General features: G+C 36.1%; 1 protein-coding gene across 5 annotated transcripts in view; it reads left to right on the top strand.

The window, feature by feature from the left end:
* The window catches only part of LOC138832931 (poly(A) RNA polymerase GLD2), a 45,010-nt gene that overhangs the window by 5,128 nt on the left and 15,915 nt on the right, over window positions 1–23,967 (top strand). For 4 of the 5 annotated variants that reach the window (XM_070031200.1, XM_070031198.1, XM_070031199.1 and 1 more), the window contains exons 2-10: window positions 2,556–2,726; window positions 2,915–3,004; window positions 6,353–6,590; window positions 15,895–16,009; window positions 16,099–16,190; window positions 18,164–18,230; window positions 19,938–20,007; window positions 21,353–21,429; window positions 22,235–22,363. In XM_070031200.1, the coding sequence (XP_069887301.1) occupies window positions 2,593–2,726; window positions 2,915–3,004; window positions 6,353–6,590; window positions 15,895–16,009; window positions 16,099–16,190; window positions 18,164–18,230; window positions 19,938–20,007; window positions 21,353–21,429; window positions 22,235–22,363 (1,012 nt within the window). In that variant the 5' untranslated portion in view covers window positions 2,556–2,592. The remainder of the gene's footprint in view (window positions 1–2,555; window positions 2,727–2,914; window positions 3,005–6,352; window positions 6,591–15,894; window positions 16,010–16,098; window positions 16,191–18,163; window positions 18,231–19,937; window positions 20,008–21,352; window positions 21,430–22,234; window positions 22,364–23,967) is intronic. The other variant, XM_070031202.1, reaches the window with a different exon arrangement.

Raw genomic sequence — 23,967 nt, 5'->3', positions numbered from 1 at the left:
TAGAGATCCTGTGGTTAAGTCCTAGTACCCTAAATGTAAATAAATAGATCTGAAAATATATCAGAAGTCCCAAATGTTGTTTTTTTTCTAACAAATTTTTGTGTCGCTTAGGCTGGCCTCATATTGAAGGCTAGGTAGTATGCACCATCAAACTCAGCCCAGTTATTATTTTTATTTGGCTATCCTCCTTCTCCTGTGAGCTGTTAATTTCTTTTTGTCTTGATTCTTGGAATTTACTTTGTTTTTGCCCTACATAGGATCTCCCTTTTCTTACACCTCAGGTTTGCCCATTCCTTTTTCACTGTCCTCTTCTCTCCCCTCCCCTTTTTCTTTTCCCCTTTCCTTTTTCTTTTTTCCTCCTCTTTTCCTTTTCCCCTCCCTTTCCATTCTCTTCCATTCTCTCTTTTTCCTTTATTATTCTTTCCTCTCTCCCCTCCTTCTAGTGTTTAGTAATATAGCCCAGGCTAGCTTCAAACTCATTATCTTCCTTCTTCAGTTTCTCCTCAGTGCTGGAATTACAGAAGTATACTATCATGCCCGGCCTTCTTTTTCTTTCTTTCTTTCTTTTTCTTTTTTTTTTTTTGTCATGGGGCTTGAACTTTAGGTGTGGGCCCTTGTCCCTCAGCTCTTCAGCTCAAGGCAAGCGCTCTACCACTTGAGCCACAGCACCACTTTTGGTTTTCTAGTGGATTATTGGAGATTAGAGTCTCTCAGACTTTCCTGCCTGGCTGGCTTTGAACCTCGATCCTCAGATCTCAGCCTCCTGAGTAGTAGGATTACAGGCTTGAGCCACCGGCGCCCGGTGTGGCCTTCTTTTTCTATTTACTCTTCATATCTAAAAAAAAATGTTCTTGCATTGATAACATAGCTAAGAATAGCATTTTGATTTGAGAACATTTTTCTCAGAGCTTTGAAAGAATTCATATTTTGTGGCTTTTACTGTTGCCTTTAGGAAGTTTAAATGCTTTTATTGATTGCTAAACCTTGTTTTTTTTAACATTTTCCTCCTCTGGAATATATTTTTTTTGGCAAGGGAGTGTGTAGATGGTACTGGGAATTGAACTTAGGGTCTGTGCTTCCTATTCAGGTGCTCTGCCATTTGAGCTCTTCTGGAAGATTTTTTTTTTTTTTTGTCGGTCGTGGGGCTTGAACTCTGGGCCTGGGCATTGTCCCTCAGCTCTTCAGCTCAAGGCGAGCGCACTACCACTTGAGCTACAGCGCCACTTCCCGTTTTTTGGTGGTTATTGGAGATAGGAGTCTCACGGTCGTCTCTCCTGCCCGGGCTGGCTTTGAACCGCGATCCTCAGATCTCAGCCTCCTGAGTAGCTAGGATTACAGGCGTGAGCCACCAGCGCCCCGCTGGAAGATTTTTATAAACTTTTTTTCTCCTTATATTCTGAATGATAATGTCTCTTGGTATGTCTGTATATGTCTGTCTCTGTCTGTCTACTTTCTTTTCTCCTTCCTTGTGTGCTTTATATTTCTTTGGCCCTTCTAGGAAGTGGTATCTTTCAGTTCTAGATAGTTCCTTGTTATATCTGTTTTGGTAATTTCCTTCAATGGGTTGGTGTTGACGTTCTTTATTGCTTCATGAATGTTCCCTCTTCCTCAGGAATAGAATCTTTTTGGAAGTCTTTTAAAAAACTTACGTAGAAGCTGGGTGATGGTGGCTCCTACTTCTAATCCTATCTACTCAGGTGGCTGAGATCTTAAGAATTGTGGTTCAAAGCCAGCCTGGGCAGGAAAGTCTGTGAGACTAACCTCCAATAAACCACCAGAAAACTGGAAGTGGCGCTGTGGCTCGAAGTGGTACAGCAGTACTAACATTGAGAAAGCTCAGGGACAGTGCCCATATGCCCTGGGTTCAAGCCCAACCAAACAAAACAAAAACTTAAGTAGACTTGCAGAGAAAGTTCTGGTTTTATAGATTGCCGAGTATATACATCCCTTTTTTCTTTGTCAGATCTGTAAGATTCAAATCCTAGAGTCAGATTGTTACATGGTGGCTTATTGTCTTCATGTGAATTAGACTGAGAATACATGTGTGAATCCGGGATTTGTTAAATATACCTATTGCATGATGTTTATTGTTAGGATAAGCAGTAATAACGGCTTTTAAAAATTGTTGATATAAGGTAAATTTAGGGTAAATTTATTAGAAAACTAGAAACATTTAATAATAGTATTAATTTGGATTTAGAATTCATTAACAGGTTTTCTTTTTTATTTTGCTTGGGGGGGTACCTCCAATAGAATTAAAAAGACATATTTAAACTTACTTTCTTTCTTTCTTTCTTTCTTTCTTTCTTTCTTTCTTTCTTTCTTTCTTTCTTTCTTTCTTTTTTTTTAACAGTACTAGGGATTGAACCTCAGGGCTTTTGAGTTTGCTAGGCAAGCACTTTACCACTTAAGCCATGCCTCTAATTCTAAACTTTGAAAAATAACCTTGCAGATGAAACCAGTTAACTTAATAACCAGTTGTTTTAAGTAATAGGTAACAGTTATCAAAAAGTTCAGTGTCTAGGTTATAATAACTTTTTTAAAAATTATTACAGGTAGAAGAATACATGTTCACTTTCAGTAGACAAGAGCATGTTCCCAAACTCAATTTTGGGTCGTCCACCCTTCACTCCAAACCATCAACAGCATAACTTCTTTGCCCTGTCACCAACTCTTTATTCACCTCAGCAGCTTATAGATGCACAATTCAACTTTCAAAATGCAGAGTAAGTATGCTGCTATATTGGCCCGTGTAATTTAATTATGTTTTTATATGACACAAGCCCTTTTTGTATGAAATATTTGAAGGTAGAGAAAAATGTTATTTTCTTTTCTCCAGTATTTAGTTTTCTGAAATTATTTTTTGTTCTTAACAAGAATACATGTATTATTACTCTTGTTTGTGTTTTGGTAGTTTGTCTAGAGCTGTGTCCTTACAGCAGCTGACATATGGAAGTATCAGTCCAATACAGACCTCAGCGTCTCCATTATTTCGAGGAAGGAAGTAAGTATCTCAATTATTTGGAAAGAAATTTGTTTAATTTTCATTTTTTATTGTTACTTTGTAAAGGTGATGTACAGAAGGGTAGCAGTTACATATCAGACAATGAGTACATTTCTTTTTGAACTCTCCTAGTTTTTCTTTCCCATTCCCACCAAGTTCATTTTTGATGTATTATCTAGTAAATACCCCTGCATTTGTTCACCCTTTGCTTCTCCATTTCTGTGTTCCTCCCCTTAAGAGTTTTTCAGTTTCAAGAACTATATAATTGCATAAAATTTTATAAATATTTTCCTTAGATTTTTTTCCCCTAGGGTCTGTGCAATCAGATTAGTAATAGAATTTAAGAATTTTTGTGTGTTTAAAAATATTTAGGGATTCTTTCATTTTTGTTTTTGTTTTTTAAGTTTTAGAATGAAACTATTTCTTCAAAGAAATTATTATTGCTATTTTTTATCTGGGTTTAAACTCAGGACCTCTTTTACTTGGTTTTCTTGTTTATGGCTGGAGCTCTACCATTTGAGTCATAATTCCAGTCCAGCACTTTGTTGGATAATTGAAGGTAGAATTTCTGTGGACTTTTCTACCTGGGTTGGCTTAAAATCATGATTCTTTAGACCACCAACTCCTTGTTATCCTAGGATTACAGATGTGAGACACTGCTGCTGGCAGAAAATTACTTTTGAGATTTTTTTTTTAGTCAAGTCAGATGATTCTGTCTTAACTAGGGTTGCCATAAAACAAAGTACTCAAAGTGGTCAACAGAGCCTTATTTTTCTCAGTTCTGCAGGTTGGAAGTGCCAATCATTTTATTTGCAAGGTTGATGGTTTTTGAGGCCTCACTCCTTATAAATGACTACTATCTTGCTGTGACCTCATATGTTCATCCTTTTGTGTTTTTCATGTCCTAATCTCTTCTAAGGACATCCGTCACATTAGATTACAGCACAACCTAATTTACTATAACTTAATTGTCTTTTTAAAGGCCCTATCACAGTACAGTCACATTCTGAGATGCCAAGGCTTTAGGATTTTAATACCTCAGTTTCAGAAGAGGATTTAGTTTTGCTCATGTGGTTCTCTTAAGAGTAAACTTCACATGTTCTTTTGATTTACCTAAACTTTATATAGGGTTAGGGTTCTTTAAAAACAAGTACTATTTCAGTGAAAATTTTAGCATGATCTAAAGTTTTTTCTAGTTAAGTTAGAAGCCAAATAATTTTAACTGTTCTAATTAAAAGAGTTCATGTAGCTCGGCACTCATGCCTGTAATCCTAGCTACTCAGGAGGCTGAAAGCTGAGGATCACGGTTCAAAGCCAGCCCTGGCAGGAAAGTCTGTGAGACTCTTTATCTCCAGTAAACCGAGGATCACGGTTCAAAGCCAGCCCTGGCAGGAAAGTCTGTGAGACTCTTTATCTCCAGTAAACCACTAGAAAACCCGAAGTGGCACTGTGGCTCAACTGGTAGAGTGCTAGCCTTGCGCTGAAGAAGATAGTGCCCAAGCCCAGAGTTCAAGCCACAGGACCAGAAAAAAAAAAAAAGAATTCATGTATCACAAGAAAATATAATAGAGGTGCTGGGAAGGTGGCTCAGTGGTAGAGTGCTTGCCTTGCATGCATGAGGCCCTGGGTTCGATTCCTCAGCACCACATAAGCAAAAAGAAAAAAGCCAGAAGTGGTGCTGTGGCTCAGTGGTAGAGCGCTAGCCTTGAGCAAGAGCTGAGGGACAGTGCCCAGGCCCAGAGTTCAGGCCCCACGACCGGACCCAAAAAACAAACAAACAAAAATACAGTAGAACTTGATAGATGTACAAATATTTGACAAATAAGAGAACACTGTCTAAAACTGTCTAAACATTCTATGTTTTAAAATTAATAAGAATCAGTCACAATGTAGTAGGCATTAATTTAAAGACTATAAGTAATGATTAAGTTTTATAGTACTTCATGAAAAGGTAGATAATGTTATCTCTTTGCTATTTAGGAGAAAGCTGAAACAGAAGTTAAGTAGTTACTCGGTTTAAGTGGCATAGCTATGCAAGTTCTTCAGAGTTGTCATGGGGGGAACATTATGTAATGGTTCTAAATGTACTAACTTCATATTTTTATTTTTTGGAAATTGCTTTGATACCCAATTTGTGAATCATGAGTGAAAATGTTTTATTCATGTTATATATATTTTAAAAACTAAAATTGGTATTATTAGAAGATATTCAGTTTAGATCGCTCTGAACTAAATTTTAGGTTTAGAAATATTAGTATACTTGGTTAACACTGTAAATTTTAACATACGAGTAGGAGTTTCAGTTACTCTGTGGATATGTAAAAAAGAGAGGAGCTGGTAAGATGCCAAAGGAGCACTATCATTAAAAAACTTCTGAGGGTTTAGGATTCACAGAATTCTAGATCTTCAAAGGAATTTTAACCCTTTACTATGACATAATTTGCTGCCTAAATGAACAATTTAGAATAATAAAAATTTACATATCAAGTATTTGCTTTTCCTTTGCCTATTTCTGCTTTTTTTTCTTCCTTCTCTACTTCTTTGTGTTAATAGTTAATTAGAGAGAAGTCTTACGGCTGCCCAGGCCAGTTTTGAAACCAGGATCTTCAGATTTCAGCCTCTTGAGTACCTGAGATTACAGATGTGAGCCATTGATGTCCTGCAATAAGCCTTTTTTATATATAGCACTCACATTAAAATTTGGATCCTTGGTTCTTGGTGATTCTAGAAGTTTTTCTGCAAAGTTTTCATTGCTGAAATCAAATATTGGGGTAGGAAACGACTGACTCCAGTACATTCATCAAGATTTTTTTCTATATAGATTTTTACAATATCTTTCTCTCTCTCTCTGTCTCTCCCCCCCCACTCTCTCTTTTCTTTTCCTTTTCCTTCCCTCCCTCCCTCCCTCCCTCCCTCCCTCTTTTTCTCTCTTTCCTTCTTTCTTGCCCTGGGGCTTGAACTCAGGGCCTGAGCACTGTCCTTGAGCTTCTTTTGCTCAAGGCCAGCACTCTAACCCTTGAGCCACTGTACTACTTCAAGCTTTTTCTGTTTATGTGGTACTGAGGAATCAAACCCAGGGCTTCATGGATGCTAGGCAAGCATTCTACCACTAAGACACATTCCCACATTCTATTTATTTTTTAAGGTATTGAGAGCACTTTTATTTGTGATAAAAATGGATATTTATAGTTCATTATAGAATTAATTGGAACTAACTCTAACCTTACTGGAAGAGGCATAATATTGTCATGTGATGTGTTATTTATGTAATGTGGTATTCATGTATTTTTAATTGTATTTTGTTGAAAAGTTTTTCTTTAATCACTAAGGTACATTCTTTGTTTTCAGGAGATTAAGCGATGAAAAAGGCCTTCCTCTTGATGGTAAACGGCAACGTTTCCATTCACCTCACCAAGAACCAGCCATAGTTAACCATATAGTGCCTTTGTCAGCTGAACGAAGATTCTCAATGCCGCCATTGTTTCATACACACTATGTTCCAGATATAGTCAGATGTGTTCCACCTTTTCGAGAAATACCACTTTTAGAACCTAGAGAAATCCCTCTGCCTGAGGCTAAAGATAAGGTAATAATGCAGATTTAGTTTTACCTTTTAGAAGTTTGATATAAAGAATGTATTAAATAATCAGGAGTATCCAATGTCTTTATCGAGTACAGTGTGCCTTTTTTGCACTGTTTTTAATACTATATAATCCAATATTCTGTCAAAATACTATTTTGATTTTTGGTAGTGAATAATCAGATTTAGCAAAAATATTAGTGCCAGGTATGATGGCTTATACCTGTAATACTAGCTGGTCAGGTCTTGCTTCAAGGTCATCCAGGGCAAAACATTTGAGATCCCATCTCAACTAATAAACTGGACATGGTAGTAGGCACATGTCCTCCTACCTATGAGGGAAGCATAAAAGAGAGGCTTATGGCCCAATCTGGCCAGGCAAGAAACAAGCCATTGCTCCTTGGATTTAAACCCTAGGGTGACAACATAAAACAACGATAGAAATTCAGTAATAAGAATATTTAGTATTTCAGATAAATGAAATGCAATGATTTAAATAATCATTTTTGGAAAATTATGTTAACATTGAGAACAGTGAGTTATATCCAATAGTAGAAGCATATTAGTACTCTTGTAGATAAAAGTTAAACATGTAGGTGATTGGGAAGGATTTATAATATAAATATGTACATTCTGTGGTATTGTTTATAGTTTAATTTGCTGCTATTCATAGTTACCCTACTCACACTTGAGAAGTAGGACATTTGTAAACCAAGGAGGAGCTGGAAGAGAATATAATGATTATATTTTGGTCATGTTTAAGTTCTTAGCACCCAGAAGAATATAGCAAATGTGAAGAAAGTAGTGGGTCAGAAAAGCAATACTTGCTTCATTCTTTCTTTTATTGCTTTTTTTTCCCTCTGTTATACTTTTGTTATTAATTGAGTTATAGTTGTACCATAAAATGTACTCTTTCTGTCACCTGCTTTTTTTTTAAAAAATTGGGTTATTTGTCTTTTTGTTGTGGAGTTTTAAGAGATATATATTCTAAATATTAGTTTCTTAAGTATACTGAGGGACTGGGAAGATGGCTCAGTGGTAGAGTGCTTGCATGCATGAGGCCCTGCGTTCGATTCCTCAGCACCACATAAGCAGAAAAAAGCTGGAAATGGCTCTGTGGCTCAAGTGATAAGGCGCTAGCCTTGAGCTGAAGAGCTGAGGGATAGTACCCAGGCCCAGAGTTCAACCCCCATGACCAACCCCCCCCCCCCAAAAAAAAATAGAACAAAAAGAAGTGTATTGATTTGCAAAATTTCTGTGATTTGTTTCTTTACATTCTTTCTTGTCCATGTCGTATACTGATTTGCAAAATTTCTGTGATTTGTTTCTCTTCTTTCTTTGACCATGCCCTTTGAGGCATAAACTCTGTTCAGTTTGATAGAGTCCAGTGCTTGTACTATTAGTGGTGAATCCTCTAAATGTCTGATTGAGTTCAGAGTCATGATGATCAATGCTTATGTGCTGTAAGATTTTTATAATTTTAGTTTGTACATTTAGGATGCTGGTACATTTTCAGTTAAATTTTTTTTTTTTGGGGGGTCCGGTCATGGGGCCTGAACTCTGGGCCCAGGTGCTGTCCCTCAGCTCTTCAGCTCAAGGCTAGCGCTCTACCACTTGAGTCACAGTGCCACTTCCAGCTTTTTTCTTTTTCGCTTATGTGGTGCTAGGAATCGAACCTAGGGCCTTAAGCATGCAAGGCAAGCGCTCTACCACTGAGCCACCTTCCCAGCCCATCAGTTAAATTTTGTATATGATAGAAAGTAGGGGTCCACTTTTATTCTCTTGATGTCAGTCCAGTGTCCAACATAATTTGTTGAAAAGACTATTTTCCATCTCAGCATTTCTTTCACTATGAAATAGGGATAGCTAGGCAAAAGCAGTGGAACAGGGTTTGGAAAAAGGAAAATAAAATGATTATCTCTATTTGGGACCTTTTGGAATTCTACCTCCTTCCCCTTTCTTTCTTCATTGTTCGTTTTCTAGTAAAAATATATTTTTGTGATAATATAATAAAAAAGCATGTGGTATAAATTCCCTGAATATGTAAACATTTACTGTATATGAGTTTTTAATATTTATGCCAATAAGGTCTATTTTGTAGTGGTATTATGATTAGACAATTGAAGCTTTATTTTATATATATTTATATGTTTGAAGCTAACTCTTGTATAACTGAATAGATAGATGATCCATAGTTAAGTGCTTTGTAAGAGAAACACAGTTAATTCCCCCTACCCCCCCTCCAATCATGGGGCTTGAACTCAGGGTCTGGGCACTGTCCTTGAGCTTTTTTGCTCATAGTACTCTACCACTTTGAGCCACAGCACCACTTCCAACTTTATAAACAGAAAACTATTAATTAGTTCTGCATAAGCATTAGGCAGATGTTGGAGTTCAATAAATTTAATAACATATAATTCATGTTACTCAGTATAAAGCATCTGGTAAAATATGATGTCCTATCAATAAGTTTTTTTGTGTGTTGTATAGGAAAGAGTTGTCCTAAATCTAATATTTTTGGAATTAGGCATTTTTCTCAGAGGGATAATCAGATTTTGCAGTTGAACCAATTTCTTTGAGTACTACTTTCGTCCTGTCTAATTGTGGGCGAAAGAAGGCAGGCAGTTTTGTGTGCTCTGGATTTGTTCTTTGAGTGAATATTTTTTGTTTTCATTTTTTTTTTTTTTTGAGACAGGGTCTTGCATGTATCCCAGCTTGGCCTCAACTGTGATCTTTCTGCTTCCACTTTTTAGTGCTGGGATTACAGGTGTGTACCATGATGGCTGGGTTAAGTGAATACTTTTTCAACAAAACTAATGTTTATTGGTATTTCTACTCTTTATTATTCTCCTTGTTATATTTAATCAATAACCACATGATGTGGATATTATCCTAATTTTATTGAAGCTCAAAAAAATTGCATAACTTGATCAAGATCACAGCTAGTAAGTGTCAAAACCAAAATTTGCCCTCTGTCTTTAAAAGTACATAGAAAAGGAATTAAACCTGCTTTTAATCAAGGATAGGGAGACCATATTCTTCATATTAACTGTAATGCCAGGTCATCTGTAGAACACTAATAACTAATATTTTATTGAAAGTGTATCTTTACCAGCAACATGCTCATCAGTTTGTATCAGTTACCTCTGTTTTCCCCTGTAGAGTGTAAAATGAATAGTTTATGTTAGATAAAAGGAAGGTAGTGGTTTGGGGTCTTGGATGCTCAATAGAAAGCCTCTGAAGGTTTTGAGTACAGAAGATAACACAGGTATATTTTTAGGGGGATAGTTCTTGTAGCACAGTAGAATGTGGTTTTGAATGAGATGACCTAGAAAATGGATAATTTTTTAATGCTATTAATGTAACTGGATGGGAGGTGTTGAACAGTTGTCAGATGGTAGTGGAAATGATAGAAGAGAGTACCTAGGGAAAATGGATGGACTAAGGGAAAATACAGAGAAGCATGAGTAAATCCAGTGATTTTATTCTTGCCTACCAATAGAGTTCCGGACCCATGATTTGGGGTGTGTAAGTTGATTGAGGAAATAATTAGGAGGTAATTTGGAACAATGGAAAAATTTGCTATAATATTTGTGGTGTAAGAAACTTTACGTTCTACAAATATAAGCATATAGGACTTATGAGGAATAGTGTTACAGTAGACTACTCAAAAATAATTTTGAGTTGCAAAAATAATTGTGTAGTCAGAACACTCTCAAGAATAATTGAGCTGGGTGCTGGTGACTTACACTTGTATTTCTAGCTACTTAGGAGGCTGAGATCTGAGGATTGAGGTTTGAAGCCAGGTGGAGCAGAAAAGTATGAAGCTTTAATCTCCAGTTAACAAGCAGAAAGTTAGAAGTAGAGTTGTGATTCAAGTGGTAGATTGACAGCCTTGAATTTCAAGCCATGAGAGCAAGAAGCTCTTGAGTTCAAGCCCCATGCCACACACATGCCCACAACCAACAAAAAGTAACAATTGATATCTTGGAAAATTGCTTAGATAACCCCAATCAAACAAAACAATAATAATAGATACCTTAGAAAATTGCTTAGGCAGTCCAGGCAGACAGCTTAGTAGCATGGATAACATGCTCTCAATATTCAAGATAGGGTTGAGATAGGCACTGAGATAAGTGAATTAGAAAGTGGACCTTTTGAGTAGAAGCTGCTGTTAAGTCAGAGGAAAAGGTAATACACTAACACAGCTATGTAAGGCAGAGGAATGTTTTTTTCTTGAGCAGTAATCTTGGATGCAAATGCTTATGTTTAGTTGTCTTAGATATATAAGGACTCTTGCCTTACAAAATTCCCAGAGCTATTTTATTTATTGTGAAGATTATAGTTTTTACAGATTCTGTTCTATGTACAAATTACATATAAAACCTCTTCAGTGTTAAATTAATACCCTATACCGATTTTCCAATTCCTTATATTAGCTTACCAATACTGTAGAAAAAATGTTCTGTAACTGAACTGATTGATATGTTTGGAGTTCAGAAATAAAGTCAAGGCCATAGACACATGTTCAAAAACATCTTAATAGTGACAAGTAAAACTCTGAAATAGATTTGATTTTTTTTTTTCAGCTTAAGACCTTGTACTTGCTAGGCAGGTATTCTATCACTTTTTTATGCTTAGGTAGGTAATCTATCACTTGAACCATATCTTCAGCCTTTTTATGCTTTAGTTATGTTTTAGGTAGAGTTTTTTGTCCAGATTGTTCTTTGTTTTTTTGTTTTTTGGGTCCGGTCATGGGCCTGAACTCTGGACCTGGGTGCTGCCCCTCAGCTCTTCAGCTCAAGGCTAGCGCTCTACCACTTGAGCCACAGCGCCACTTCCGGCGTTTTTCTTTTTGCTTATGTGGTGCTGAGGAATCGAATCCAGGGCCTCTGGCATGCAAGGCATGCGCTCTACCACTGAGCCACCTTTCCAGCCCTGTCCAGATCGTTCTTGAACTGTAAACCTCTTACTTAGGTGTTCCTATTAGGTGAATGACAGACTTTACTACCACATCTGGTTTGTTGGTTAAAATTGAATCTGTTAACTTTTTGCCTTGGCCAGCCCTAAACTATGATCCTCTCATCTCTGTCTCTGAGTAGTTGGGATTATAAATGTGTGTACCATTCCTAGCCTTAGATTTGATTTTCTTTATTTTAGTGTCAATAGGTATTTTTATTTATTAGTACTAGGCACGGAAAATATAATGTTGTGCTAAATATACATGGTCCTTTTATCACCTGTGTACAAGTTATCCATTAAAACTAATCATGCAAGCTGGGAGTCAGTGTCTTATACCTGTAATCCTAGCTATTCAGGAGGCTGAGATATGAGGATCGTGGTTTGAAGCCAGCCTGAGCATGAAAGTTTGTGACAATTTTATTTCCAGTTAACCAGCAAAACGCCAGAATTAGAGCTATGGTTCCAAGTGGTAGATTAACCTTGAGCTTTTGTTCAGGGACAATGCCCACCCAGGTCCTGAGTTCAACCCCAGGACCAACTCTCCCACCCCCAAATCATTGCAAATCATAATTTTACTTAGAGTTTTGTAAGTACTATAATGGAAAATTACTGAGTGTTGGGAAAATATATTTTGAGATCTCAGAGAAAGCCTTCTGGAAGAGCAGTGTTTGAGCTGAGATCTGAAGGAGTTAGGAGTTAGTTAAAGAGTGATAGGGTTGAGAAGAAAATGGAAATAGCTTATTTGAAGGTCCTAACCAGAAAGGATTATGAAATATGAGAACAGAAAACAGACCCAGATGAGACATAGTTTTGGTATATTAGTTGGAAAATAAGTGAAGATGGGTCAGGAGAAGTTGGGGAAAGGGAGAACCAAATCATACAAGGCTCCTTTGTCTTCAGTCTAAAGTAGTAAACTGTTCATTTTTTTCTAAGTTATTCAGAAAGAGAAGAGTTATGATTAATTTCACTGCAGTATAGAAAGCAGATAAAGTTGAGCAGGCCTGGCTTTGGGGAAATTAAATTCCAGGTGAATGTTAATAGTGCTATCACAGATTTGAGTCACTGGATCTGGGCTCTATAGACATGGCCAGTCCTGGGAACTTGAGCTAATCTGTTATGAACTTATGAAATCAATCTGGGTTTATGTCATCAGTTCTTCCTACAAGTCAGATGGATGATTGAACTAGCACTGTCTGATCAGTCTGATACTTGTATGATCAGACTAGCACTGTCATTTTCTGAGGGTTTTAGGGATTACAGGTAAGTAGGACTTAGGCTATATGTTACAAGTTGTTCTGTTAATGTCAGAAGTACAGCATGTGATTCCTTATCAGTATCTAAGCCTAATTGAGTGCTTAACAACTATATCTGTGCCTTGAATTAAGAAGTACTGTTTTAAGAGAAAGGGATAGGTTTAAGCTGTATTTGGAGAATGAATGATAGGATCAGATTGCAGTGTGTGAGCCTTTGCAATATTGATGTTTTAGACCTGTTCTCCTTGGTATTAAGGGGTAATCCTATGCATTCTAGGATATTGAGAAAGTTCTTGGCCTCTGCTTACTAATTAGTTGCCACTAGTCCTTAGTTGTAATACTATGACAACCAAAAATATTTGTAGTCATTTTCAGTTGTCATGCTGAAGGCAAAATTGCCTTCAGTTGAGAATTTATGGATTAAAGATAGAGGAGAAGCTACTGATAATTAGTCATAGTGTCTGGCATCAATGCCTTATGGTATACTTCATTGAGAAATGAAACCAATATATGGATAATGATTGTCCAAGAAGAGAGTTTGTGTCCAAGACTGAAATAGGTTGAAGAAAGTAAACTAGGAAAATAGAACCTTAAGAGTATGCATAACTGTTTTGGAAAATTTGACTTTTGAAGAGAAGGAGGTAAAAGTGGAATGTTAGGGCAAGGCTTTTTTGAAATTTTAAAGTGGGAGAAACTTCAGCCACTTACAACTATTAATGGGAAAGATTCAATACAGAGGGAGGAATTTGGAAAGAAAAGAATCATGAATGAAATTTCCTGGAAGGTGGACAGGGAGAAGGTCTTGTCTGTAGGCAGAGTGATTGGCCTTTGGAGAAAAGCCTTTTGGAGGATAGGAAAGAGGATATGGGCTTTATAGAGAGGTTTATAGATATGAAGAAGTTAAGGGGATGTTCGCGGCTTCTTCCTTTGTTCTCTGAATTACTATGCAAGGTCATGTGTTATGAATGGAAAGGATGAAGTAGAATATCAGAAGTTTGAAAATATTAGAGAAGGTGGAAATTGCATATGCTGAATTCAAGAACTCAAGACTGGCTAGAGAAAAGAGTAGTGGATGTTTGAAACAGCTCACTTAAGACTGGTAATAATAAATTTATTATTAACTGAATCTAGAAGTTCCAAAAATATTTAAACTACTTCTAGGATTCATATTTTGTAAAACTAGAGAATTGAATTTGTGCTTCATTTTCTATAAGATTGTTACTCTAGTCATTCTCATTTTCTTATAAAAACTTCGAATGGGAATTGATTAGAGTCTTCAGGCATTATTTCCCCTTTTTTTCTTATATCTTCCCATTCTTGTTCCTCTTTCTATGATTTCATTTTTCTTTCTGTTATTTATGTTTAATGAAATTTTCATGTATTACTTTTAGATGGTACAGGTTAGGCTGGCTAGCTCTTGCTCTAGGTCTCTTGAGTTCTACATATTATCTCTCTGTAGTATTTTTTCTTCCCTGCTTTTATCTAGATCAACAGTATTCACTTCCATATTGGGCATTTTTGGGTGAAACAGTCTTCTGTGAGGGTAGGTTATCCTATTAATTATGGGATACTATTATTCATAGACAGATTAACTTTGAGCGTGAAAAGATACAGTAATTCATCTGGTGGAATTATCTTTCAGAACTATTAATTTTGCAATCTTTGTTAGGAAGATACAGCTCCTCAATTTTCTTAATAAACTTTCACGTGAATTTAATATACCAGATAAAATGAGGTAAGTATAAGGGGCTTGAAGAAAAGATTAATGATTTTGGAATGGTATTGTGAAAAGGGTGAACAGGATCTTGGCAGCCACATGAAAGTGGTGGTAAGGAAAGCTAAGAGCACCTAACCTTATGATGACACTTAGGCTATAAATTTGAATGACTTCCAAGTTTTAAAAAATGTTATCTCGAGCTGGGAAGGTGGCTCAGTGGTAGAGCACTTGCCTTGCATGCCTGAGGTCCTGGGTTCAATTCCTCAGCACCACATAAGCAAAAAGAAAAAAAGCCAGAAGTGGCGCTGTAGCTCAAGTGGTAGAGCGCTAGCCTTGAGCTGAAGAGCTGAGGAACAGCGCCCAGGCCCAGAGTTCAGGCCCCACGACTGGACCAAAAAAAAAAAAAAAATGTTATCTCTTAGAGACTTAGATGTAAGAGCAAAGAAAGTGATTTTTCTATTAACCTAAGGTTAGAATTTGCAGAATATGACAAGGAGACTATGTTGCTAAGACGTAAGAGAATGTTTCAAGGGTGCATTTTAGAAGGAAATTAACTGCTTTGGGAAGGAAACCATACCATTGAGGTGCTGACAATGGGAGGGAAAGGTTGAGTGAAGGGAATCTTGATCTCTTTTGTGGATCAAGAGCCATGCATGAGGATAGTGTGAAAGTGAGAGGCAGGGTATTGAAACTAATAAGGTGGTATTGGATTAAAATCTCAGAGCTAGAGCAGTTTCAGTTTATTGTAAAGACCACATTATAGCTATTGATTGTATACTGATGAAAAATATTAGAGGATAAGATGTCCAGGAATGTGTAGAATATGCTGTAATTAGTAAGTATATCTTACCACAGATTAAGAAAAAAAAAACCACCTGTGGTGATGACAGAGAGTAGGAAAGGATCGAGAAGTGTTAAATCACGTAAGTAGCTAAACAAAGGAGGTCAGTAGATAGCATCTTCATTTGAAGATGTTGGGCTTTAGAGTGGTATTATTGGAATGGAGGGGAGGGTGTTTTTTTATGAGCATAGGAGCTATGAATTTACTACAGTCTGTTTCACCAATGTGACTATAATGAATGGGGCAAATTTCTTTAAAAAGTAAAGTAGTGAACATCTAGGATATGCTACTCATGTGGTTTCTGTTGATTATTCTTGTTTTTATGACCCTTTAAAATTAGCAAAAAAACCCATTTTTCACTTAGAACAAATAGTGATGAAGAGTTATAGTTGTTGATCCATAACTTTTTATTATGAATTGTCTGTAACTACTTTTTTGTGACTTGTCAATGATATTATACTTTGTAAGATTTGTCTGGTAATTATTCCACATTTTTGAACAAAACTTACTTTTGTGTGTGTGTGTGTTGAATTCAAGTTGAGTCAGCAGATATTGGAGTTATTTGAAACATGTCAGCAGCAAGTAAGTGACTTAAAGAAGAAAGAACTCTGTCGAGCGCAGCTGCAGAGAGAAATTCAACTCTTATTTCCACGTATGTTGCTCTGTTTCACATGTCCTTTATACCTGAGTATTTCTGTTTTAAATTTTAAATAATATTTAAAAAATCTTCTATTTGTGTAGAAAGCAGACTCTTTTTGGTGGGGTCGTCTTTAAATGGATTTGGTGCCCGGAGCAGTGATGGTGATTTATGCCTAGTGGTTAAAGAAGAACCTGTAAGTAATGAAACATTTATTCTTAATGTGTTTTCATGTCACATTGGCTAAGGAATTTTATAGCTAAGGCATTTAGAAAACGTTTTATTTTAATTACTTTTTTTGTTCTTTGATGTCTATCATAATTTCAGAAAAATCAGGGATTATATCTTTTTCATTTAAGACGTGCATGTTGCACATAATATAAAATTTAGCATTAATTCTAATTGTTAAAAGTGAGCTAGCTTTAATATGTGTTATTAATGTGCTCTGTCTTTATTTAGAAGTGTCATTGCTTTGGATGCATCAAGAAGAGCCTGTGTCAGTATTACCTTAATATATTACCTTAATATATTTGAATTCACAGTGATACTTTTTTATTCTTATTTTTGTGCTGGTATGGAAGCTTGAACTCATGGCCAGAATGCTCTCCCTTAGACTTTTTGCTCAAGGTGTAGTACTCTTATCACTTGAGCCACAATTGTATTTCCATCTTTTCTGGTGATTAATTGGAGTCTCATGAATTTTCCTGCCTGGGCCGGCTTTGAATTATGATTGTCAGAGCTTGGAATTAGAGGCATGAGCCATTAGTGCTCAGCTTTTGCAAGAGTTTTTAAGTAAAATTTTCTTAGGCAATTATATTATTAGCGTGTACTCAGAAGCATAGTCCTCCAGTCTTAATCACATGTGTGAGTCGTGTTGTTATAGTTAATACCAAATAGAGGCATCATAGATAAGAATCTATCCTCTGTCAGTGTTCAGAATTTAGAGGAGGAAATTAAACATGTTAAGAAAGTTAAAACTGCTAAGTAAGTTTTGTTGGAGATATAAAAAAATTTAAGTTTTTATTGTTACTATAAAGGTAATGTACAAAGGGTTACAGTTACATAAGTCAGGCAAATAGTGCATTTCTTTTTGGACAGTTTCACCCCTTGCTTTGCTCTCTCTCAATTTTTTCCTTCCATTTCTATCCACAAGTTGTGTAGCTCATTTTCAACATAGTATCTAGTGAGTACCACTGCTGGATTTGTTTACCTTTTTTTTTTTTTTTTTTTTTTTTGGGACCGGTTGTGGGGCCTGAACTCTGGGCCTGGGCGCTGTCCCTCAGCTCAAGGCTAGCACTCTACCACTTGAGCCACAGCGCCACTTCTGGCTTTTTTTCTTGTTTTGCTTATGTGGTGCTGAGGAATTGAACCCAGGGCCTCATGCATGCAAAGCAAGCGCTCTACCACTGAGCCACCTTCCCAGCCCCTTGTTTACCTTCTAAGATGAATTTTTGTACATTTATTTTGAAGGAGAAAATGGCATGGCTGTTTCAGAATTTCTTTCCTTTTTTCCCCCCTCATTTTCCAGAAGTTATCTTTATAACTTACAACTTTAATGTGTGTTAAATAATAACATTTACCCACAAGATAAAACTATCAGGTTTTTTATCCATGTAAAATGTAGAGACATTTATCAACTATAAAATTCTAAAATCAAACATCTTCATAAGGAAAAAAAGATCACCTTAATGTTTTTTAGAATTGGAGTTATGACTCAAAGAATTTGTCAGAATTCATCAGAATTTGTTTAAAAATTGTGCTATAAGTTTAAAATTAGGAATGAATTTAGAAGGGTAGATGTGAAAGAGTACTACAGTTGGCTTTTTCTATAGTGAATGTATTTTGAAAAACAACTCAAGAAAAGTTTGCCTTGTATGTTTTATTTTTGGTTGAGTTACATTTGGAAGATCAAACAGTTCAGCAAAAGAGATGAAATATCTTGCTAACAAAATCTATGAGATCTTGTTTTATCACGCTTTTAGCTATTCAGACACCATGTATTAGAGCTATTTATTCATGCTTTAATTTTCCCACTGATCTTATAGCTTTTTGAGAAAAAGAACCAGTTTACATATCTTTAAATCCTTTAATGCAGAAAGTGGAATATTTTGCAAGAAAAATAATGAAATGCATTATTTTTAAATTTCCCAGTGTTTTTTTTTTTTCCAGGTAAATCAGAAGACTGAAGCACGACATATACTTACCTTAGTCCATAAGCACTTCTGTACTAGACTTTGTAAGTCAAGTTCATTTTTTATCTGATACAAGTATTTACTTAAAATGTATTTTACTTTGTTTTCTGGTAACTCTTCTTTATCTTCTGCTTGAGTTAGATAAAATGTAGACCTTTTTCTTCCAGTTAAATTCCTTTCATTTAATTAGCTAATTAATTATTTCTAAAGAGTATATGGCTATGGCACTATCTCGTACTGGCCTAGAAGTAGTTGTATATCCCGGGCTGGCCTTGAGAATCCTCTTGCCTCAGCCTCCTCAGACTCCTGGGATTACTGCCATGCACTGCTGCACTTTTGTTTATTTGTTTGCTTTTGGTTCCATACTGAAGCTTGAACACAGGGTCTCAAGCTTTTGCTTAAATTTTTCCTCTCAAGGCTAGCACTGTACCACTTTAGCCATACTTACTCATGACCAGCTTTTTACTGGTTAATTGAATGAGTCTTTCCATTTGTCTACCTCAGCTGGCTGCAAGCTTCCATACCCAGATCTCAGCTTCCTGAGTAGGATTATAGATGTGAGATACTACCACCTGCTTCCTATGACTTTTGATTAAAAGGTGGAAACTTTATTCAAGAAATTTTTGTTGAGTCTACTTGCAAAATATTCAACTTTATGCATTAAAGGATTTAAAGATATGGAAACTGGTTCTGTTTCTCAAAAAGTGATATGATCAGTGGGAAAATTAAAGCATGAATAAATAGATCTAATACATGATGTCTGAATAGCTGAGTGATAAAACAAGATCTTATAGATTTTCTTGTCAGCAAGAGATTTCATTTCTTTTGCAGTAACATCCATCTTTACTGATTTAAAAAGTTATGAATACAAAGCCTGAAGGTAGTACTCCAATAGAGAGTAAACTTGGACCACTTTATTGTAATACAAAATCATTAAAAAATTTTATTTAGGTCTTTGATGGTATTAAGATTTGACCTAGGACTTTGTATTTACTAGGCATGCACTCTACTACTTGATCCAGGTCCCCCAACCCTTTTTGTTTTTAGTAATATTTTTGGATAGGATCTCTTCCACAGTTCTCTTACTTACATCTCTCGTTGTAGCTGGCATGACAGGCACATACTGCCATACCCAGTTTATTATTTGAATTGGGATTTTGGTAACTTTTTGCCCAGGATGGCCTTGAACTTAGATCTCCCCCCTTCCTATCTTGACCTTTTGAGTAGCTGGGATTAAAGAATACACTACCACTCTTATCTGTATATATTATCTCATCATTATTTTAAGCTTCCACAAAATGTTTTATGGAAAAAATAAGTACATATATTTTCTCTCTCTTAGAGATCATGCTTAATTGAATATGTTGTTACCTTAACATACTGCAAGCATTTCCACATTTAAAATTTTTTGTAACTGTCATTTTTTTTGGCTATAATTTGTTAATGTTTGCTATACTTGAATTTATCTTGTGCTGTTAGCTGTTTTTCACTCTTGTAGTATCCTAATAAACTTCTTTATAGGTACTATTTGATATTAGACCATATTGCTAAAAATAACCTTCATATAAAGCTTTCTAAGTGACTTAGTTTTCACTCTTAAACAGATTTGATAAAGTCTTTATTTCTTTACTGTCTTTCTCATAGACAACGTTGATTTTTTTGCTTTGTAAAATAATATTTGAAATGTTGATTAGAACATTGTGAATTTGAGGAACATTGGTAGATGTTCACAGTATCTTTTTATCATTCAGGTGGCTATATTGAGAGACCTCAACTAATAAGAGCAAAAGTGCCAATTGTGAAGTTCAGGGATAAAGTCAGGTAAATTACTTTAGATAATTTTTAGTTTTTCATCTAATATGGGTGAGAAATGTGTATAGTACCACAAAAACTTATCTTCGTCAGGCTTTAGAAAGGAATTGAAGTACCTTTTTTTTTTTTTTGGTACTGGTCTTGGGGCTTGAACTCAGGGCCTGAGTGCTGTCCTTGAGCTTTTTTGCTCAAAGCTAGCATTCTATCACTTGAGCCACAGCTCCACTTCTGGCTTTTTTTGGTGGCTAATAATTGACTTTCATGGCTGGAGAGAAGATCCTCAGATTTCAGTCTCCTGACTAGCTTGGATTACAGGTGTGAACCACCAGTTCCCTGACTAATTATTTTTGAGACAGGGTGTTGCTTTGTATGTAGTAGCCTATGCTGTTCTTCAGTTTACAATCCTCCTGCTTTAAATTCCAAGTGCTAACATTACAGATGTTTACCACCACATGTAACCTGGAATTTTGTTTTTATTTTAGGCAGTCTTTTCATGGAAAAGACTAATTCTGGAGAAAGTTGATCTTAAAATATTGGGTATGAATGGAACTGACTTACAAAGTAATCTTTCTTTGTAGATTCCATCATTATTACCCTGTTTTATAACTTGTGAGTTGCCTGCTATCTGTTTTTAAAGATGTTTTACCTTTGGTTTTGTGTTTGAGTTAGAACTCTTCCTAGATATCAGTAGCTACTTGTGACATTTATCAACTTTTTTTTTTTTGTCATGGGCTTGAACTCTGGGCCTGAGTGCTGTCCCTCAGCTCAAGGCTAGTGCTCTAGCATTTGAGCCACAGCGCCACTTCCCATTTTCTGGTTGTTTATTGGAGATAAGAGTTTCATGACTTTCCTGCCCAGCTTTTCCTGCCCCGGCTGGCTTTGGGCTGGCTTTGAGCTGGCTTTGAACCGTGATCCTCAGATCTCAGCCTCCTGAATAGCTAGGATTACTGGCTGAGCCATCAGCTCCAGGCTTTATCAGCTTCTTTATTTATAAATACAATGTGCAGAGCCTTCATTCCTTTATTTTTTTCACTACATTTTATGTGGATTTTTATTCTTATTTTAGAAATATTAATTATAAGCCAGGCTCCAGAGGCTCAAGCCTGTAATACTGGCTACTCAGGAGGAGTAGATTATGGCTCTCTTCATAATAATCCTAGTTTGCATTTTTAATACACATTAAATCACATTAAATATCATACTGATATGATTTGTATCTGATAAAGATTTGTATCTTTAGGCCACATGCTGTTTTACACCATTGATTGAATTGACTTCAGTTTATTTACTGAATGGGGAAGGTTATTTGGGCATGAACTAACGTTTATATTTTTTGTTTTTTGTTTTTGAATAGTTGTATGGAATTTGACTTGAATGTAAACAACATTGTTGGAATAAGAAACACATTCCTTCTCCGGGCTTATGCATACCGTAAGTTTATGGCTCATTTCTAAATAACCAGCAGCTTCCGTTTTTTTCTTTTTCTAAAAAAGAAATTTTTTTATTGTTATTGTAAAAGTGATATACAAAGAAGTTATAGTTACATAGTCAGGTAAAGAGTACGGTTTATGCTTCCCCCTCATCACAGGATATGATAGGCTGAACTGTAGCTTGCTTTTAAAATGTTTAAGGGCTAGGAATGTTGTTCCATGATAAAGTACTTGCCTAAGGCCCTGTGTTGGATCTCTTTATAGTAAATAGCAATGCCTCCTTAGTTGAGTTGATGTATAATATATCTTATTTTTTGCAAAATACGTTGTTGCAATAAAATTGAGTACTTTCAGAATTAAAGGTAAATCAGATGCTATTTTTTGTATCTGTATGTGCCAGCATTTGGGCTTGAACTCTTAGCCTGGGTGTTATTCCTTACCTTTAAGTAAGGCTGGGGCTACTACCTGAATTCAGCTTCATTTTGGGTTTTTTAGTGGATAGTTGGAGAAGGGAGTCTCAAAAGCTTTCCTGTCTGGGATGGCTTTGAACTGCAATTTTCAGATCTCAGCCTTATGAGTAGCAAAGATTATGAATTACCCATGAACCATCCATACCTGGCAATCAATACAGTTGAATAATTGGTATTTTAAAAAGATAACTAAGGCAGACTAGAGGTACACCACATTTAGAAGTTTATTGATGGTGAATACTGTGTTACTACAAATATTTCTTTTAGGATATTAGGAAATTTTGTGAATTTTCAAAGAAAACTCTATGTCTACTGACTTATTAATTTTACTTGTAGTTGAAAATCGAGTTCGTCCGTTAGTGCTGGTAATTAAGAAATGGGCAAGTCACCATGATATTAATGATGCCAGTCGTGGTACTTTAAACAGCTATAGTCTCGTGTTGATGGTTTTACATTATTTACAAAGTAAGTATTATTTTAGTTTTTCTAGTTTTTAAAACTCAAATTCAGCTAAACTTCATTATAGTGTCTTTCCTTCTTATTTAAAGTCCTTTTTAAGGTCTTAAAAATTATGTTTCCGAGGGCTGGGGTGGTGGCTCAGTAGTAGAGTGCTTGCCTCGCTCGCATGCATGAGGCCCTGGGTTTGATTCCTCAGTACCACATAAGCAGAAAAATCCCGAAGTGGTGCTGTAGCTCAAGTGGTAGAGCACTAGCCTTGAGTTGAAAAGCTGAGGGACAGTGCCCAGGCCCAGAGTTCAGGCCCCATGACCGAAAAAAAAATAATTATGTTTCCCATTTTATTGTCTTGAACTAATATTTAAGAAATGTTATTGCCTGGAAAGCATTATAAGGAAGTTTCAGTATGTATTTATTTTTCAAAGTTGTTCTGTGTTTGTATTCAAAAGAGCTTTCACTATCATGTGTGTATCAATTACTTTGAAACATGCATCTTTTGAAGAACTATAAAAATAACTTCAAGCACTATTCATTCTTGTTTTTATTTGGGGCCGAAATTAAATGATTTTGTTGGCTGAGTTTATAATCCCCATTAGCCACACTTCCCAACTAGATGTTATCTTTATAGAACTGTTTTTGTCAAATTGTCCTCCAGGGTGTGGGGCAAACTGGTTGAAATACCTTTCATACCCACTGACTTCCTGGGCCAGCTGATCTTGCTGGGTAGGTGGGGGTTCCCTTCCTCTAGTATTGTTTCATGTGTATTCCTCCTAAAGCTGCCTACTTGGTCAGAGTAGACATTCCTTCCCCAATAGAGAACTACTCTTTTTTTTTTTTTTTTTGTCAGTCATGGGGCTTGAACTCTGGGCTTGGGCTATGTCCCTCAGCTCTTCAGCTCAAGGCTAGCGCTCTACCACTTGAGCCACAGTGCCAACTTCCGTTTTTTTTTTTTTTTTTTTTTTTGGTGGTTTATTGGAGATAAAGAGTCTCATGGTCTTTTCACCCAGACTGGCTTTGAATGACGATTCGCAGATCTCAGCCTCCTGAGTAGCTAGGATTACAGGTGTGAGCCACCAGCGCCTGTCTGAGAACTATTCTTTACTCAGGGGTATTCAAGTAACTGTGCTCCCCTGATAGAACATTCGAACTTTCAAAGTCTGAATTGGCCTCCAGAGTTTAGTTCAATCTAGTTAGCCATCTAGTGAAAGCCATATTTTTGTTCTATGATTATGCAAACAGCAGTAAATAAACACTTAGTATTTGTGCCATTTCGTAAGATATAATATGTGAGGTTTTTTTTTTTCTTTTTTCTTTTTCTTTTTTTTTTTTTAGCAACATTGATGTTTGAACTGTGAGGTCAGTAATCTTTACTTGGGCCACACCTCCAGTCTTCCTTTCTGCTGGTGATTTTGGAGATGAAATCTAGTGAACCTTTGTTTCAGGCTGGCCTTAAAATTTTATCCTCCAGATGTCAGCTTCCTAAGTAGCTATGCTTACAAATATGAATTTTTATAGTTTTTAAAAATTCCTACAAATACAGAAGACAGATCTCATTGGAACCTTTACTTTCATAAATAGTAATATTTTATGTATGTAATACAAGAAGTAAGATA

Source organism: Dipodomys merriami, unplaced genomic scaffold (genome assembly GCF_024711535.1).
Source record: "Dipodomys merriami isolate MVZ:Mamm:240054 unplaced genomic scaffold, mDipMer1.0.p SCAF_20, whole genome shotgun sequence".
Lineage (NCBI taxonomy): Eukaryota > Metazoa > Chordata > Mammalia > Rodentia > Heteromyidae > Dipodomys > Dipodomys merriami.
This window is presented reverse-complemented; position numbering and strand designations above follow the sequence as displayed.